This window comes from Lytechinus variegatus, chromosome 2, assembly GCF_018143015.1.
Source record: "Lytechinus variegatus isolate NC3 chromosome 2, Lvar_3.0, whole genome shotgun sequence".
Lineage (NCBI taxonomy): Eukaryota > Metazoa > Echinodermata > Echinoidea > Temnopleuroida > Toxopneustidae > Lytechinus > Lytechinus variegatus.
In genome coordinates this window covers 34831854-34851794 of record NC_054741.1, presented here as the reverse complement: position 1 = coordinate 34851794, position 19941 = coordinate 34831854, and the positions used below count along the sequence as shown (strand labels likewise).

The 19941-nt window shown below is 35.8% G+C and overlaps 1 protein-coding gene across 2 annotated transcripts in view; it reads left to right on the top strand.

Annotated features, from left to right (window-relative positions):
- Positions 1 to 18906, top strand: part of LOC121407940 (growth factor receptor-bound protein 2-like) — a 33025-nt gene extending 14119 nt beyond the window's left edge. Inside the window, exons 2-8 of one of the 2 annotated variants that reach the window (XM_041599199.1) lie at positions 1388 to 1432; positions 5512 to 5612; positions 9190 to 9312; positions 10840 to 10972; positions 13516 to 13554; positions 14997 to 15029; positions 17313 to 18906. In XM_041599199.1, coding sequence (XP_041455133.1) covers positions 5515 to 5612; positions 9190 to 9312; positions 10840 to 10972; positions 13516 to 13554; positions 14997 to 15029; positions 17313 to 17507 — 621 coding nt within the window. In that variant the 5' untranslated portion in view covers positions 1388 to 1432; positions 5512 to 5514 and the 3' untranslated portion in view covers positions 17508 to 18906. The remainder of the gene's footprint in view (positions 1 to 1387; positions 1433 to 5511; positions 5613 to 9189; positions 9313 to 10839; positions 10973 to 13515; positions 13555 to 14996; positions 15030 to 17312) is intronic. The other variant, XM_041599197.1, reaches the window with a different exon arrangement.
- The last annotated feature ends 1035 nt before the right edge of the window (positions 18907 to 19941 follow it).

Sequence of the window (19941 nt, the reverse complement as noted above, 5' to 3'; positions counted from 1 at the left end):
TATTAGTCTATGGAAATGCATACAGAAAGCGACATTTCTAAAATTGAAGTATTCATGTTTGATACCTTATAAATTTGCTAAGAAAAATGATACAGAGTTTGAACTTCATCCACATAATAATAGTATATCAATAAAGTTTTCTGGAACATTTCAAGGCCACTGGTTTCTTAGAATTATGAAAAATAATGTATTTGCAAAATTTTCAATTTGGGGAAAAAATGACAAAAAATGCATTTTTCTACTTAAAATCTCAGCCAAATGACCTACTTATCCCCTATAAATGGTACCAAATTGTAGGAAATTTATTTTTCTTTCATATGACACTAATTTTGTGGCAATGAAATGTTTATGTCAAAATCTATGTACGAAAATTAAAATGTTCTGAAAATTTGGCGGCCATTTGAAAAAAGCGCTCTCACGGGTTAAAGGGGAAGTTCACCCTGACAAAAAGTTTATTGTAAAAATAGCAGAAAAAATAATAACAAATATTGCCGAAGGTTTGAGAAAAAATCATCAAATAATTAAAAAGTTATTAGAATTTCAATTATTTGATTTGTGACGTCATATGCGAGCAGCATTCCTACATAGCGAATGGTAAAAAATCAATGAAATGTCATTTTCTCAGAAAATTGAAAATGGTTTTCACTGTAACTTTTGTATATCAAATTATCAATAGACAAATCATTTCATACCCGATCATGAAAAGAAAACAAAATTAAGTCATCAGGAACCATACAAAATTTGAAATTCATACATTTTATATTACATAACGCATGGGACAGCTGCTCGTTTATGACGTCACAAATCCAAAATTTTGAACTCTAATAACTTTCTTACTCTTGAACGGATTTTCCTCAAACCTTCACCAATATTTTTTACTACTTTTTTTCTGCTATTTTCACAACAAAGTTTTCTTCAGGGTGAACTTCCCCTTTAATTTTCAGGATACAGCCTGGTTACCTCATTATATTCATATTCAGCGTAAAAAACTGGTCCAGAAGCGCTATATGAAAATTTCTCCTTTTCCGTATGGCACCTTGCTCAATTATATATGAAATTAGCCGGTTTTATTCATTTTTTTCTACCAACTGATTCAGTGCATTAGTTATTCCTTCAGTTTCTGTAACCTAATTCATAGTAATGGAGACACATCATTTACACATTTATGAAAAAATGAAACAATTATGATTTCATGTAATAACATAAGAAAAAGGAAAGTGGGGATGTGACATCATCAGCCCTCCTTATGAACATTCATGAAGATATGCCTCGAACTGTTTCACTGGAATAATGCAAATCTTTAAAACCCAATAACTTTGTTATGTGTTATCCGATTTTGATGAAATTGTCAACAGTTTTCTTTGTGAATTTTACTCTATTTACTTAGATATAAAAACCTTCAGCCCGGAGCAAAGCCATCAAAGATCATGAGGTAAATAAAAGAAGAAATAAACAAACAAACAAACGAATTAAAATAAAACAGACGCTAAGGTCTTACCGTGGTCTTACCCCCTTCATAATCAGACAAGCATTATAGCAGGATAGAGATGATAGAGCTCAGCCCCTCCCTATCTCCGGAGGCATGCCTTTCTCGATCCGGGCTCTGTAGAATTGAAAACTAAAAAACAATTTTGGGTAAATGCTGTCATAAGCATCTTACTCAAGCTGAACAGCATTTTGACTCATCGAATTTTGAACATTTTCTCATCCACTGTTAGCACTGATCTTTCAAGTCAATACATAAAATTCAAAATTTCGCATCGCGCTTCGCGCTCGCAGTGGCTGATGGTTGAGATGAATGATTTGTTCAATAGGATATCATGGGGCTTTAAAAATAATTGTTCAAGTCAATATGCACAAATTATTATTCTCGGGATTCGAGATTTTATTATTTGTTTTTAGCGAGATACAGGTCCTGCATGCATGTTCGCAAGTACAAAAAAGGTATTGAAAATTAAAACATTAAACCCTTACCCTACTCGCTCGCATCAAAATTGTTTAGATATATGTCGTTCCTGATCATGGTGATTATAACGTTTATCATCTCAGGATATTAAAACTTTCAGCTCTTTGTCCGTCTTTGCCTCCACATTTGCCACCCCCCCCCCCCCCGTTTAAAAGTCTTGATGCGGCCACTGCTTTATCTTGCAAGACGAAAACTTCGAAGAAAAAGAAATTGAAAGGGGTTTTAATACAAAAGGTATGTTTCATGGGGGGCATAGCCTACTCGTCGAAGGACGCAAGGAAACAATCTAAAGGCCTGGTCACACCGCCCGAGCGTTGTTGGAGTGGTCGTGGAGCGGAGAGAAAAAAAATCATCACCACTCGCTACCGTTCACCATTTTCAATTTCGATTGTTTTTTTTTCGTTTTCGATTTTTGTTTTCGATTTTTTCCCAAATTTTGTGAGCGAAATTCGACCCTCTCTCCCTACCGCTCCACGACCGCTCAAACAACGCTCAGGCCTTTAAGGCATGGTCACACCGTCCGCCCGAGCGTTGTTGGAGCGGTCGTGGAGCGGAGAGAAAAAAATCATCACCACTCGCTACCGTTCACCATTTTCAATTTCGATTGTTTTTTTTTGGTTTTCGATTTTTGTTTTCGATTTTTCCCCCAATTTTGTGAGCGAAATTCGACCCTCTCTCCCTACCGCTCCACGACCGGTCCAATAACGCTCGGGCGGTGTGACCAGGCCTTAAAGGCATGGTCACATCGCCCGAGCGTTGTTGGAGCGGTCGTGGAGCGGAGAGAAAAAAATCATCACCGCTCGCTACCGTTCACCATTTTCGATTTCGATTGCTTTTTTTTGTTTTCGATTTTTTCCCCAATTTTGTGAGCGAAATACGACCCTCTCTCCCTTCCGCTCCACGACCGCTCCAACAACACTCGGGCCGGGGTGACCAGGCCTTTACACTAAATTTAGGCCTACATTTACTTGTGTTACTCCCAATGGCAAATCTAGGATTTTTCCGGGGGGGGGGCACTGGGAGTCCTTGCTTGTTAATGAGGGTCCTCGCTTGTTAATGGGGGGGGGCACTCTTTTTTCTGTGTGTGTATGTATCACAGGGACAGATCCAGCTTTCGCCAACAGGAGGTGGGGCCCAAAATGATTTCCATCGATAGGTCGTTCAAAATTGATTTTTGTTTCTTTGAAGGGGGTAGTCCTCACAATCACTTCTTAGCTATATTTTTATAAAATTGGAAATAAATTGGAAATAATCTCATAAGCACTATATAAAAAGTGCGAGTAGTATACTTTGATGTATTTTGTACTGAAAATTTAACATTTTGGGCAATGTTTGTGATCCTGAACAAAATGCGTATGCAACTAGATTGTCTAGATAATTACCGCAAACGCCAAGCGCGGGCAGAAAATTCTAATAAATGTTCTGGCCTGATCGAAATTGGGAATTGTTAAGGACTGTTTGAAGTTACCCATTAAGACGATACATATTTAAACAATTAAATAATTTAAGCTTGAAGTGCAAGCTGAATTTTTTGTTATTTCGACCTAAAACGAAATTATCATTCTAAACACTTTTATAATTATAAAAGGGATAGGTATGTAAGTAAACAATTGATGCGAGCGCGAAGATATTCTGATCTGAAACTGGATAACCTAAGCACGTTTTAAATAAAGGACAAGCTGGCCAGCATGCGTGCGCCTGTGTTAAATTTAGACCTAGAATATGGGCATTCTGTATATATTTTTTTTAATCATGAAGATCAATAATGCCAGATCGAAGCGTGAGCTGAAAAATTTATATTCAGATCTGAAAAAGGGTCAAATTAAGCAAACTAAATGCGGATCACTCGTAATAAATGATGCGAGCGCGAAACGCGAGCTGATAACTTTTTTTTTGTACCTCGAGCGGGAGATTCTAAGGACATTTTGTCATTATATGAAAATGATGACTATCTTCTTATTATATCTAAGTGCGAGATGAAACTTATCGATATTCCATTCTGAAAAAGGGCCAATTTAGTAATAAGGAATTCATGAAAATGTTATTTTCTTCGTTATTAATCTAATATGATTAATGATAGTGTGGAATTTGCTGATCTTAAGGCTTGAAAACTGAACATTTTAAGCATTATGTAATCATGAATAGGACACATGTGTTAATAATTTTTTTTACAATTAATGCGAGTGCAAATCGCGAGCCGAAATTTTTATAACCTGTAATGAAAAGGAGATTTTAAGTAGCTTGTTATTGAATTAATATATAGGTATACAAAACTCTCCATCAAAGTGCGAACGCGCAGCGCTAGTTGATAGGCCTATACGTTTTTATAATCACACCTGAAAAGGAATATTTTGAGAACCTTATGGAATACACGAAGACAATAGGAACTTGGAAAATCAAATTATGCGACCGCGCAGCGTGAGCTGAAAATGTTGATATATAAACCATAAAACTGACATTTTTATTTAATGAATGCAATAATTTCAAAATTGATTCATTGCCCTTGTCTGAGATCAACCAATCATACACTATACCTTTAAAAATCAATTTGTAAATAAAAAAATAACAATGAAAGCTCGATGTCCGAGCTGAAATATGTTTCGTATATTGACTTCAAAACTTGATATTTTAAATTCCATATTAGCCTATTGAGCAAGATATGAATCTCATCGAACAGGCAATGCAAATTTTATATAGTGACATGAAAGATTTTTTCGCAAGTCTTCCCCTCACCTTATATTATTCAGTCGTCTTCCCCCTCTTATTTTCCTCTTTTTGTTTGCTTCTGTCCTTCCCCTTTTTTTTCTTTCTCCCCCTATTTTTTGCTCCGCCAATTTTTATCAGGGGGGCACCTGGGCCTCCCCTCGTAGCTAAGCCCCTGGTAACTCCCCCTTAAGGGGTGAAAAATTCTAATTTTTTAGTCTCATGAAATTGACAGTTTTAATCAAGAAAAGTGCCTTCATTGTTTATTTTATTTTCCTTTCCCGCCATAATTTTCCGTTCCATTTTGCCATTTCTTGTTTTATTTTCCCTTTTTCACTCATGTATGAGAGTATCTTGGGAAGATTTTCTTTTTCTTCATTTTTCTCTTTCCTTCCGTTTTACCTCTTTTTTTCTGTTTATGCTAAATTTCTTTCTTTCCCTTTTCTTTTCTCATTTCCTTTCCCTTTTCTTTTCTTTCTTTTTTTCCTTTCTTTCTTTCCTCCCTTTTCTCTTCTCTTGTCTTCCTCTCTTTTCCTTCTTTCTTTCTTTCTTTCTTTCCTTCCTTCCTTCCTTCCTTCCTTCCTTCCTTCCTTCCTTCCTTCCTTCCTCCCTCCCTCCCTCCCTCCCTCCCTCCCTCCCTTCCTTCCCCTTCCTTCCCCCCGTTGTTTTACTTTCCCGGTGAGCTCCGCCAGGGGGGAAGGAAGGGACAAACTACCACCATCTGTTATCCACGGTGCTGTTATATACCCCTAATATTTTACCTATTCTGTAGTTAGATCATCTTAATTCCTTGGAACAAAAAATTTCATCTTGAGTCATCTATTTCATTTCTACTTTTTTAGTTGATGGAAGAAACAAAGGGAGCTCAGAATTGGCTGAAGGCTGAAATGGATGGACGAGATGGACTAGTACCACTTAACTACGTCCAACCTAAAGATCATTTGTAAGTTATTTCAGGCGCGGTTCCATACTAAAAATTTTGAGGGAGCTTCTGGGGGCTTGAGACATTTTCGACGTTGGTTTATTCGGTTACACTTCGTAATTCCGAAGGTTCGTAATTCCGAAGGTTCGTAATTCCGAAGATTCTTTATTCCGAAGGTTCGTAATTCCGAAACACGTAAATTGCCTATACCTCGATGTTCGTTAATCCGAAGACGTAAAAGGGTTCGTTAATCCGAACCTTTTTAGCGTTATTCCGAAGGTACGTTAATCCGAAGGTTCGATAATCCGAAAACGAAATAAGGTTCAATGTTTCAAAGGTTCGTTAATCCGAAAACTAAATAAGGTTCGTTGTTCCGAAGGTTCGATAGTCCGATAATGAAATAAGGTTCGTTGTTCCAAAGGTTCGTTAGTCCGAAAACGAAATAAGGTTCGTTAATCCGGAAACGAAATAATGTATGTAACTTATAATATAGTAAATTAGGAAACATTTTATACATATAGAGTAAAATCAACCATTACTCATTGAATCAGTACTTTTACATCAAGTTATTCAGTCTAATTACATTTATGACAGTCAGCATTTTAATGATTTACAGTGTTTCAGTTGCATATATTCAACAACTGTTTGACAACTTAAAAAATATTATCGTATTCAATGCAAAAAGAAATTGTTGAAAAGTATCAGAAATCACTACAAAACCAATGTACCTGACATCATAATATATCAAACAAATTGTCAAGTTTTAGACGCTTTTCATTATACAAATTCTGCACACAAAGAAATAAAGGTTCAAAATGTGAACCCTGAAAGGTTGATACAAAATCAGCATCCTATGGGTTCAAAATTGAACCTCTGAATGGGGTTCAAAAATTGAATCCCTGGTTGGGGTTCATTTTTGCACCCTGCGGGTTCAAAACTGTACCCATATATTTTAAATTGAACCCCTAGGGGTGCAGTTTTGAACCCGCAGGGTGCAAAAATGAACCCCAACCAGGGGTTCAATTTTTGAACCCATAGGGTGCTGATTTTGCATCAAACTTTCGGGGTTCAAATTTTAACCTTTATTTCTTAGTGTGCAGAATTTTTGTATAATGAAAAGCGTCTAAAACTTGACATTTTGTTTGATATATTATGATGTCAGGTACATTGGTTTTGTAGTGATTTCTGATACTTTTCAACAATTTCTTTTTGCATTGAATACGATAATATTTTTAAAGTTGTCAAACAGTTGTTGAATATATTCAACTGAAACACTGTAAATCACACCGCACCTAAAATAATGGATATTTTTTCACTCCCCCATCCGAAACATGGATCGACATTCCTGACTCTAAACTACATTAAATTGAGCCTCGGTCGTAGAGAATATAGCGGTCGAATCATTTTCTTTTAAAATATATACAGTATATCCTAAAGAATAAAATAAGCGCTTTTGACAAAAATAAACAAATCTAGGGTTAAATTGAATTTCAAGGCATTAGTATTCGTGTTGGGTAAAGTAGGGAGGTCAATTTGAAATTAAAAAAGGTGTTAAAATCGAATTGATGAGTAATAGCTTTAATTTTGTCGATTGAAGAGAATACTGCATTAAAGTCATAATACGCACATATGTTTTTTTTTCTTTTTTTGTCGAAAATTTTAGAGGGCTTCTGTCTCCACCCCCCTCCCCATAGAACCACGCCTGGGTCATTTTCTTGTCATTTTACAATTATTTAGTTAATCGCATGGACAGCGATAAGATGTATCTTTCTGCATTGCCTGTATAAAAAAAGGCGCCAAAGAGGCCCTTTATTTCAAAACATGGCGTCGTCTGCTTTTTAAGCAATAGGGGTGTTCATAACCTTTCAATGTTGATCATTACTGACTTGGAAAGTTCACCCTGACAAAAAGTTTTTTTGTAAGAATAGCAGAAAAATAATTTTAAAAATAGAAGTGAGGCCAAGGTTTTAGGAAAATCAGTCAAAGATTTATATAACGTGTGTAGATTTTTTTTCATTTGTGACGTCATATGCGAACAGCTTCCAATGTACTGTGAATTTTAACAATAAAATCAATGAAATGTCATTTTCGCAGACAAAAAAAAAACGGTTTTAAGTTACCTTCGGTATCTCTAAAAAGATATTTCACACCCGCTCTTAAAAGTAGGAATTTTTTAGACATTAAGGAACCGTTAACATTTTGATATTCTATGCATTTTATTTTCATTAAATATGGCAGCTTCTCGTATATGACGTCACAAGTCATTAATCATTTTAATCCCTCAAATTATTGTTTTGCCTCATCCAACCATTGTCACACATTGTTGAAAGCGGTGACGAGTTTTTTTTATTACTATTATTATTATTCTATTGGCTCTGTCCGACCTGTATATCATCTCTAAAAGACTGATAGAAGAATTTCACCCTGCCAATTCGTTGGTTCCAATGATATAAGAAAAAAGAGGAAAGTCCTTGTGGAGGTCTGATGAAAGTCCATTGAAAAGCAAACGGAGTTATGACAATTATTTTTTTTTATTTCTATAGGTCACAAACAGGCAGCTCATCTATATATGCCGTGTGACACAATTCCCACTCATTGCCATTATCTAAAAAAAAAAGAACTGAACTGGATTTTACTTGTGTGATTATCCTCAGACACGTAGTAGAAAGTAATTTTTACTCATCATAATGGACGAGCTCAAAAAATTAAAGACTTTGAACATTCACAAATCCCTCATTCGTTGATGGATCTTCATCTTCATCAAACCTTCATCAATTATGTTTTTTCTCTCTGCTTTTATTGAATTTAACTCGTCATCAGGGTCCCTTTAAACTGACTCTCACGGCTGAAAATAAGATAATGATAAAACAATGTATAAATATATAAAGCTAAATCAGACTTATAACACTGGACATTTCATCGAAATCTAGTAAGTAGCAACAAAGTCATATGGCACTGTAGTTTATATCATTTCGGCAAATACATGTCTTCGTAAATATGCATGCAGTATGAGCGAGCTGAATTTATATTTATTGGATTTTTGTCTTCCAAAAATGTAAACTTCAAATATAAATTACTGCAACTTATTTTGTTACGATGGCACTTTTTATATGCACACATGTACGAAAATATGAAATGTTTATCATTTCTTGTAATGAAATTTTTGAAAAAAGGGGGAAGGAAGAAGAGGGGCCTGACATCATAAGCCTACATATTTCATGCATATTATTGCTATTATTTTCACAAAATATTGCTAAATTCTAACATTCAATAACTTCGTTCTTATCTTAGAGGGCTCGTATGTCTCTGGGCAATAGTATTGAATTTTACTTTCGCGAGTCATGGCCCATGGAAAAAACCACTTTCTTACTCTTTTCTTCTTTGCTTTCATTTCTACTTTTCATATCTATTGTGTTTTTGTACTTGCCTTGTACAATTTTTGTATGTTTATATGGCCAAATAGATAAATGATAATAATTTGCTTTCGATGAAAATTTTCAACCTTTCGATCGTTTTGGTTTAATCTATTTATTCATATGTGATTCTTAAACCAGGAGTATGCACCCCTCTAATCATGTTATATTTATAATCATGACAGCTGGTATGTCGGGAAACTGAAGAGAAACATGGCGGAAGAATACTTGGCAATCATGCCTAATGATGGCGCCTTCTTAATAAGAGAGTCAGAAAGCACTCCCGGAGACTTCTCTCTCTCTGTAAAGTAAGTGAATTCCTCACTGCTGTTACTACCTTGAATTTTTCAGTAATCATACAAATCATAATTATGTAAATATTGTGATTATGTTTGTGATTGCAAACCCAATAAAACACGTAGTTAAAAAAGTAACTGAATTCACAGCATATTACTTTCGGGTTTATAAATTCAATTACAAATCAGATCACTTCAAGATGAATCTATATAGTTGTACTTATTACAAGCAAAGCTAAGTCACCATGTCCGTCATCAGATGTTAAGAAAGAAGTAAACATAGACCTCTACCTTTTTTTATTGCAGAAAATATCATTTTTCGCCAAGAAGCGAAATTACACCAATGAAACCCGGCAATGAAATAGAATTATGCACCTTTAATGTACATGATTAGTCATGACGGGGGCGAAGAAGGGAGCTATGCATTTCCATTATTATTAATAAAACAAAATGTCAAATCCGGGATTTTTTTGAAAATATTGGGCTGCTCCAGAACCTCGGCTCCAGCATCCCGCTTCCCATGCGTGGTCATGTGTTCAGCATCAATTGGGTCCCAAATTTGAACATCAGTTTGGCCCGTTACTTTAATACTTTCGGGTTGAGTTTGCGCCCTCGAGTTCCAGATCAATATGGCACCGGTGTCAATTTTCAATTCAATTCAATTCAATTTTATTTATTTCACTTCCATCAAACAAAAACAAATTGTATACCATATAAGTATTTGTATCTATTGCAAAGAAAAAAAAATAATAATACATATGTTGTGAAAAAAAAACTTACACGATTTGGGCAACACATTGGAGGTTTTAAATAAGTATACTATTTCTCAATAGAAATTAAATTAAGATGGAAATGGAGGGACCCACTAAAAAGCAATGCTTGTACAATGTGGGCCCCTCAAAAATAGATAACAAAACCATACCATTAACAGAGTACAAATACAGACATATGTAATCAAATGAGAAAAAAAAAAAAATTTGCGCCCCTGTTGAATATCAATTTGGCGCACCAGGCGCTAGCTCCCTAAAGCCCAACGAATACTATGCGATGAGATTGCACCAGTTAAATGACAAGTCCACCCCACAAAAAGTCGATCTGAATAAAACAAGAAAATCCAACAAGCATAAATTTCATCAAAATCGGATGTAAAATAAGAAAGTTATGACATTAAAGTTTCACTTAATTTCACAAAACAGTTATATGCACATCCTGGACAGTATGCAAATGAGGAGACTGATGACGTCATCCACTCAATATTTCTTTTGTATTTGATTATATGAAATATTCTAATTTTTTTCCTCATTGTCAAATCCGTATAAAATGAAATATTGTATAATTTTCTGGGGTGGACTTGACCTTGAAGATCCGATTACAAGTTGCCAATCCCGTCTCAGCATGCTCAGTGCAATCACTTACACATGCACAAATCGATTTATTTCTATGCCCGTTATCATGTTTATGATGATTGTGTACTTTTCTATATGAAAAAAATAACTTAAATATATGTTTTGTTTTTCTCATATCTATTTTTTTCTAAAGGCATAAAAATAATGTACAGCATTTCAAAGTTCTAAGAGACGGTATTGGAAAATATTTCCTTTGGGTGGTGAAATTCAATTCATTAAACCAACTTGTCGATTATCATCGGACATCCTCTGTCAGCAGAACACAGGTATGACAGAAAAAACACAGACTTTGTACCTCCGGATAAGTTTAACAACATTTTAAAAGAAATGTACAGGCAATATTATCATTATAGCAAATTTAGTAGCAATGATAATAGCAGCAGCAGTAGTAGTCGTAAAAGTAGTAGCAGTAGAAGAAGTATAGTAGTGGTGGTGATAGAAATAGTAGTAGTAGTAGTAATAGTTGTAGTAGTAGTAGTAGTAATAGTAGTAGGAGTAATAGAAGTAGTAGAAATAGTAGTAGTATAGTAGTAGTAATAGTAATAGCATTAGTAGTAGTAGTAGTAGTAGAAGTAGTAGTAGTAGTAGTAGTAGAAGTAGTAGTATAGTAGTAGTAGTAGTAGTAGTAATAGCATTAGTAGTAGTAGTAGTAAGACTTCGCAACCGCAACAGGGACGTTAGATCTGCGGTTCGTGTGCATTTTAGTTGCTACTATGGTTACAGCGACATCTCCGACTTGAGATGATTTTTTGTTGTTGCAACCATCAAGAATACACGCATTGGCGTCGCCGTAGAGCTTGAGAGCGCCCTGTAATATGGAAGCGAACAGTCAATCAAGTCACCTCTATAGATTCGTATATTTTCACTCTCTGACATGTAGGCCTACATATGGTACAGGGAACACATGGGTCATATTTCCTTCACATTGCGTGGAAGACGGCTTGTCGTTTGTAATAAAGGAGGAGCCATATCAAACGAGAAAATAATCCTGACTTATTACAGACGGATTTAAACTTTGCAGATCAACGCATGAGACACGGTTTAGATTGTACTGGTGAAAGTGACCCTTGAATGTAATTGCAAGCGATCCACCAATCCATCGGCCGCTCAGATGAGCGAGTATGGAAGCTTAAAAGTGCCACCGAGATGTTGAGATAATTATCTCGGGAAGTCGACATCTTGATAGCAAAAGATAAGATGACGAGATCCCAGATCTCATCATGTTGACATCTTGTAGAAGAGATGATGAGATGACCAGATCCCAGATCTCATCATGTCAACATCTTTTGGAAGAGATGATGAGATGACAAGATCCCGGATCTCATCATGTTGACATCTTTTAGAAGAGATGTTGAGATGACAAGATCCCGGATCTCATCATGTCAACATCTTTTAGAAGAGATGATGAGATGACAAGATCCCGGATATCATCATGTCAACATCTTTTAGAAGAGATGATGAGATGACAAGATTCCGGATCTCGTCATGTCGACATCTTTTAGAAGAAATGGTCAGATGACAAGATCTTCGATCCATGATCATGTCATCTAATCATCTCTTCTACAAGATGTCAACATGATGAGATCCGGGATCTTGTCATCTCATCATCTCTTCTTAAAGATGTTGACATGATGAGATCCAGGATCTTGTCATCTCATCATCTCTTCTACAAGATGTCAACATGATGAGATCCGGGATCTTGTCATCTCATCATCTCTTCTTAAAGATGTTGACATGATGAGATCCAGGATCTTGTCATCTCATCATCTCTTCTTAAAGATGTTGACATGATGAGATCCGGGATCTTGTCATCTCATCATCTCTTCTAAAAGATGTCGACATGATGAGATCTGGGATCTCGTCATCTTATCTTTTGCTATCAAGATGTCGACTTACCGAGATAATTATCTCAACATCTCGGTGGCACTTTTAAGCTTCCATAAGCGAGGCTCTACAGTTTTTTTTTACGATTGGGCCAAAAGTCTCTTCCAAAGTTACTAGCGTCGTTCGCAGAGGTCAGTTTGCGTTGTTGTGCGAGAACTCTCAAGTGACAGGTGACCTGTGGCTTTAGACTTTTGAAAAAAAAATCATCCCAAAACGGAGATGTCGCTTTACCATAGTACCAACAATTTTTGCACACGATCGAACCGCAGATCTAACGACCTCGTTGTTGTGGTCGCGAAAAGCCTAGTCTCACCAAACTTCAGATCGGAGGCCGTATTCATGAACTTGGTTTATATCCGTTATCGCTTATCGGTATTATTATTGAATATTCAATTCAATTCAATTCTTTTATTTCATTTCCATTCAAAACATAATACAAAGTAATATAAAGTAATACAAATCAAGTACAATTTTACAGAAGGGCATTCTTACTTCGTAAAATAAACAAACAAAAAAAAACAGTATAAGATAGAGCATAAATACAAGAGACAGGAAATTTAATTGAATAAAATAATAGCAATAAGGATCCCGGTCTTCGAGATAGAAATTATTGATAAATATTTGATAAATGGACAGCTAGACGTGATTGATCATAGCGTGTGTATACGCGCACTGTTACAATCACGGATCTTTACCATCTTACATGCGATTGATAGATTTAAGCCCCGCCCATAGATAGGTCCCCCTTATTAAAAACTATATTTACGGCTTGGGGTCCTGTTCTCGCGGCTTATGACGTCAGATGTCGGAATTCATGCGGCATTTTTTTTGCCAATTTCATGACATTGGTAGGGACTAACTGCTTAGATTTTTATCATGACGGATATAAAATAAATTAATTTCTCAATGGCCTTTTCTCTTACAGACTATTTATCTCAAAGACCCACCTATAACAATAGATACGGTAAGTATATTTCGTATATAAAACCAGCAATACATGGGCTAATGCTGGGCTTACGTACTATAGGTCTCATTGTTAAGCCAATGTATTGCATGCATACCTTGCTTTAAGACACTATTCAGCGAAACATCATTTTGTTAGCCATGTTACAGTGAATATCGTGACGCTTATAAAGCCCGGTTCCACTGCATTACGGATGCAGAGAGGGAGTAAAACGGAAAAGAATCTTGCCATCCGTTTGAAAACGTTATGCATCCGTTGTGTATTCTTTGCATACGTATTTCATACGCTCTATATCCATCAAGCATCCGTCTGCTGTCTTCATTGTTCGCCCATTTTGTCCCTTGTCTAGCTGGAGCAGATGAAAACGGATGGAGCCACCCCGAAATATAGCTTGTCCGCTGTATCCGTTATGAATACGTTTTGCATCCGTCGGCCAGTGGGACGAGGCCTATACCCTGTTTGGTTAAGAAATTCCCAGTTGCCAATAATCATGACACAGTGTATTATGATAATAGTTGTTTTAACATGAACTTTGGTACACATACCTGTAAGGGCATTCAATTGTGGGCAGCTTTCGTATCGGTCATCAATGATTTTCCACTTCAAAATAAATAATAAAATAATAAATTGTCGCGATCAAATTTTGTTACGAAATATCTTTCGTAGGTCTATTTCATTCACACCAGGGACATGATGCACGTTAAGATTAGGCAAAAACATAAAAGGGGTCAATTTTTAGTACGATCCACTATTCCTGAAAATTTGTGAGCGAGCGGAGCGAGGGAGATATTGGACTACTTGGTATGTTGAAAAGTAAAAAAAAAGTAAGACATTCAGAGAGATTCTATAAAACCAACGATGCTGAGTTGCAGGGGACGTCGCCAGGATATTTTGACATGAAAGGAGGGACTAAATGATTGTGAGGTCACTTACCCCCGCCCGTTAAATTAGATGGGTATCACGGAGTTTTTTTGTTCTTCCTTTACCCTCTTCCCATGGGCGGAAATCCTCGGGGAACAGGGGGGACGCGCCCCCTACCCAAAATAGTAGGGGGGAGGGGGACACAATATCAAATGTCCCCCTACTATTTTGGGTATTTTATGATTGGAAGAAATACATCATTCAAAATCGAAATAAAACATGTATTTTGGACGAGATGATCTTACTTTTTGGGTATCCTTTTTTTTGCTTTGTCAAAATTTCCAGCCCCTGGTCCCCCTACCTTTAGGAAGAGATTTCCGCCCTTGCCTCTTCCCCGTTTATTCACCCCTACCATCCTTCACCCTGTACCATATCCCCCACCCTGGAGTGTAGCTCCGCCTGTACTGATAACGCCTCAAACCATTGCATGAAGAAATGTTGTTTACCCACAATAATATAAACTAGATTTATCATTTTACCTATTTTACCTATGTCCTCTGCATTTTTGTTTGATTATCCAGAGTAAGACACCAGATGAGCTCAGAATGCAGTTGGTAAGTTGATATCTGTAAAAGGACAAGTCCACCCCAACAAAAAGTGTATTTGAATAAAAAAGAGAACTAATATCCATCAAGCATAAACTTAAATTATGACATTTTAAAGTGTCGCTAAATTTTACAAAACAGTTATATGCACATCCTGGTCTAGATTATGCAAATGGGGGATTGGTGACGTCACACAATCACTATCATTTTGTATTTCATTACACGAAATATGAAAAATCTCGTCATTGCCATGTGAAACAAAATCATAGTGCTCCCTGAACATGTGGTGTTATCACTGTTTTAACATTTTATGGTACGATCAAGTTGATCCTTATTGTCAAATTTGTAAAAACTGAAATAATATTTCACTCAAACAATAAAAAACAAAGAGGAAATTGCGAGTGAAAATTGGCCGTCTCATGTGCATGTCACTGAGATGTGCATATAACTTTTTTGTGAAAAGTGTGCGAAACCTTAAAACGTCATAACTTTCTTATTTTACATCCGATTTTGATGAAATTTTCAGCGTTCTGCTAGTTTGAGTTTTCTTTATTGATTCAAATCATAATTTTTTATGGGGTGGACTTGACATTCAGTAATTTGGGCATGTTGCTGATGAATAGTGTAGCACACTCGAAAAGCATGCAGACATCGCTATTTTCTGATCCCAGTGATGTCACACACTACACGGTACATGCTTGTGCACCGATTATGATTGTCTTGTGCTGACTTTGGGGGTATTTAAGTTTCATCATATAAGATAGACTGGATGATTAATATATAGTTATTATATGCAATCGGTCTAATACCTCGGGCTTTTTGTCATATTTCGTAATGATCGAATGACTCTAAAATGTAGTTTTGTCTTTTCAGGGAATATTACTAGAAGAGGGATAATTATTATAGGTATAAATTGGCAATTCAAATTTGTAATTGAAAGATAATTGTCAGCCAAGATCATCAGTGTGCACTACACGCTAAAAACTAAAACGTTAAGTCAGCAAAGGAAAGCTAGGCTAGAGGAGTGATATATATATATTTTTTTTCAAATGTTATATTTAAACCTTGCATAAATCTAACGATGTGCTGGACAAGTTGGATCGAAAGTCGAAACATTCAAAGTGGTAAATGCAACATTTGGAAACGGTTGTTAATCCTATCACTTTTTACTTGCTCTCTTAAAATATCGGTTTTTAACATGTTGAACGATGGCAAAATACAATGTGAAAAATCGGCAACTCATCCTCGACATTAATTTCAGTTCAATAATGATCAACGGTACGTATAAAGGTTCCATGACACTTGTTCCGCTGTAAATTCCACACACTAATGGACTGACCAACTTCATTCAACCCTGCATGGATTTGACACTACCCTTTTCTAAACTTAACCCCAATCCTAACATACAGTGCGTCCCAGAAAAAACGAAACCGAGATTTAGCGATCATTTATCATTACTTAATCATAAATAAAATAGACAAATGACCTACCAATTTAAAGCTTAGAATCTCCTCTTTCATCTCATATTACTTAGATCATTTTTCATTCACGCATGAGTGAGCAAATACAATTTGAAGGAAGGATATCAAAAACTCATTTGGCGGGGGTATCTGGGTTTCAAAAAGAAAACCACATTTTTGAAAAGTTCAATATCTCCTCTTTAATTTGATACCTAAATTACATAAAATGGTCAAGAAATAACAAAATTCTGGTCATTTAAAATAAGGCTTGAATTTCAATAATTTCATAAAATGAAGAGGTTCTCCAGGCTGGCTTTCAAACTCACTCGACACTCCGTTTTGTTGACGATCAGCCACGCATTAAATCTTTTGTTTAACATGCGGAAGTTTCGTGAAAACACGTTTATCTCATGAAATTATGGAAATACAAGCCTTATTTCAAATGACCAGAACTTTTTTATTTCTTGACCATTTTCTGTAAGAGGTACCAAATTAAAGAGCAGATATTGAACTTTTCAGAAATGTGGTTTTCTCTTTGAAACCCAGATACCCCCCGCCAAATGAGTTTTTGGTATCCTTTCTTTAAATTGTTTTTGCTCACTCATGCGTGAATAAGAAATAACCTAAATAATATCAGATGAAAGAGGAGATTCTAAGCTTTAAATTGGTAGGTCATTTGTCTATACTATTTATGATTAAGTTATGATAAATGATCGTTAAATCTCGGTTTCGTTTATTCTGGGACGCACTGTATAACCCCCATATTGTCGCCGGAGCAAATTTCGTGTCACCCGTATGAAAAAAACTCGTATTTATATTGTATATATTGTAGGCTCCTACTGTGAAGTACAAGGCATTATGGGATTTCGAGGCAATGGAAGAGGGAGAACTGTCTTTCAAAAAGAACGATACCATTCATCTCATCGAAAAGGACGGAAGTGATTGGTGGCAGGGAAAGATCGTAACGGAAACTGGAACGCGACAGGGTCTATTCCCCGCGACATATGTTGAAGAAATTCAGCCTTGAACGCCGTTAAACGCCTTAAACCACGAGCACATGTCCCAAAAATCTTCCTGATTATCTGCATATATAGAATATTAATACATTAAGAATTGTGTAGGTAGAGGTTCACTATATTGATAATTAATACTGCTTCTTTTGATATTTGTACATTTTTGAGAAGTCTTTTAGTATTCAATGTTATGTGCGCCCAGGAATTTATTCGGAATTTTCCTTTCACAGGTATGTTTTTTGAATAAAGGATAGACATATCAAAGCTGGTAAACTTCCAGGGGCAGGGTGTATAATGAACCCACTCCACTTTGGTTAAATGAATGAAGATGCCCGCAGATTTGTGCCCCCCCCCTCCCCTTGAAAGTGAGGAATGAAATATAACCCATTTTCCCTTATGTAATGGAGACTCCTTATCCCCCTTCTTCCGCTTATTCAGAACTTTTTCAAGTGACATAGGGTGAACTACTGAATTGATAAAATTAAGTAGAATTCTAAACGGATGTTTAGAATTTAAGCAAGTCGTTTAAACTTTTGGACAAGTTATTCAAACAAGTTGTTTACAAAAGTTTAAATAATTGTTAAAGAGTTTAAACAAATTTTAAAGAGTTTATACAATAGTTGTTAGAGTGATGGGCTTGAACAACGTACTTAAAAGTTTAAACATCGTTTAATATCCCCACTTATAAGAGTCATCAGGGACAGCTTTTATTGTTATACATTGACATAGTCTAGTGAAAAAATTACAGCATTTTGAAATCATTTGAGTTATTAATACGATTGTAAGGAAATGTTTAGATTTTGAAACAATTTCCATTGATTGCTTAGTAAAATCATTTTGCTTTACCATATCACTATACGATTTTTTTTCATTTCAAAATATGTTTAAGCTGGGGGATTTACGACTGCTTTAATTTTGAGTATATTCATTGCGTATAATTATCTTCATTGTGAATTATAAATTTGCACATTTCGCATATCATTTTCAAAACAATTATTAAGATTTCATTGATATTTATGATTTTCAACATATTATATACAACATTACTTATAGTGGTGCATTCTATTCTTGTATTGAAGTATTTTCGTTATGTATTAATAATTATAGTATGTTACTTCGATACTTTTTTTCAATAAAGTATAGGCTATCAGATGAGAGTATATAAATGAGTATACGAGAACAACCATTATTCTATGAAATATCATTCTTTCTTGTAATCATATTCTCTTAAAGATATAGTTCAAATTCCCTTATAATGGGTGAAAATATTCAAACTGGTTTAGTTTTTATATTACAGAAAATAACACTAAGAGGAATTCGAGAATGATCATTGTGTATGTAAACAATGTTTTTGCGATAATTTGGTTCAAGTTTGTAACATATAGAGTCCAGAACCACTTATTAAAGTTTATTTTTAGCACTTTTTAAAAATATATAAATAAATTATGTATATATATATATATATATATATATATATATATATATAATTTATTGGTTGGATGCTTAACTAAGCTGGTCGTACAGACTGTTTCACCCGAAGGATCATCAGCGACTGTCGCTGATGATCCTTCGGGTGAAACAGTCTGTACGACCAGCTTAGTTAAGCATCCAACCAATAAATTATTTATACTAAGCGCCTACACAGTCGAGTACTATTAGATATTGCAGTATATCACTACTTACATGCTTACACACACACATATATATATATATATATATATATGATGCCGATAAAATGTCTCAGCCGGGAATCGAACCCGGCCCCCAACTGTGAACGCCGGTGCTCAAAGCTGGGGGCTTGGGTTCGATCCCCGGAAGAGACATTTTATCGGCATCACCAATTTTCCAAAGGGCATGAGAGCTCTGGGAAACCTTGATTTAAGCGAAGCCTACCATTGTTCTCTTCATCCATTTCTTTCACAAAATATTTAAATAAAAGAGTTGCCAAAGCTGTTGTACATGTATAATTTCACAGATTTAAATACTTTCTCCCATATACGTGTACTGTATCAAAGCAAAAGCTTTGATCCAGCTGAGGCATGGCGACTTGTCATTGTTCAAAACCTACCTACACCCGACATAGGAAATGATAATTGGTATTTTATCGAAAATCTGTCTATCTGACGGTCAATCGGATTGGGGTCACCCGAGCCACTATCTCGTCTCTGTGGTCTAGCGGTTAAGGCACCGGCGTTCAAAGCTGGGGGCCGGGTTCGATTCCCGGCAGACATTTTTTCGGCATCACCAAATTTTCCAAAGGTCAGATAGCTCTAGGAAACCTAATTGATTTAAGCTACGCCTACTATTGTTCTCTTCTCTTCATCCCTTTCTTTCATTATATATATATATTTTAAAGTAGCATAGCTCTCAAAAATGAAAGGTAAAGTCACACTCTTCGTCAGGGCCCAAGTTGTGAAAAAAAGAGAATTCAAAATCCGTTTTTGAAAC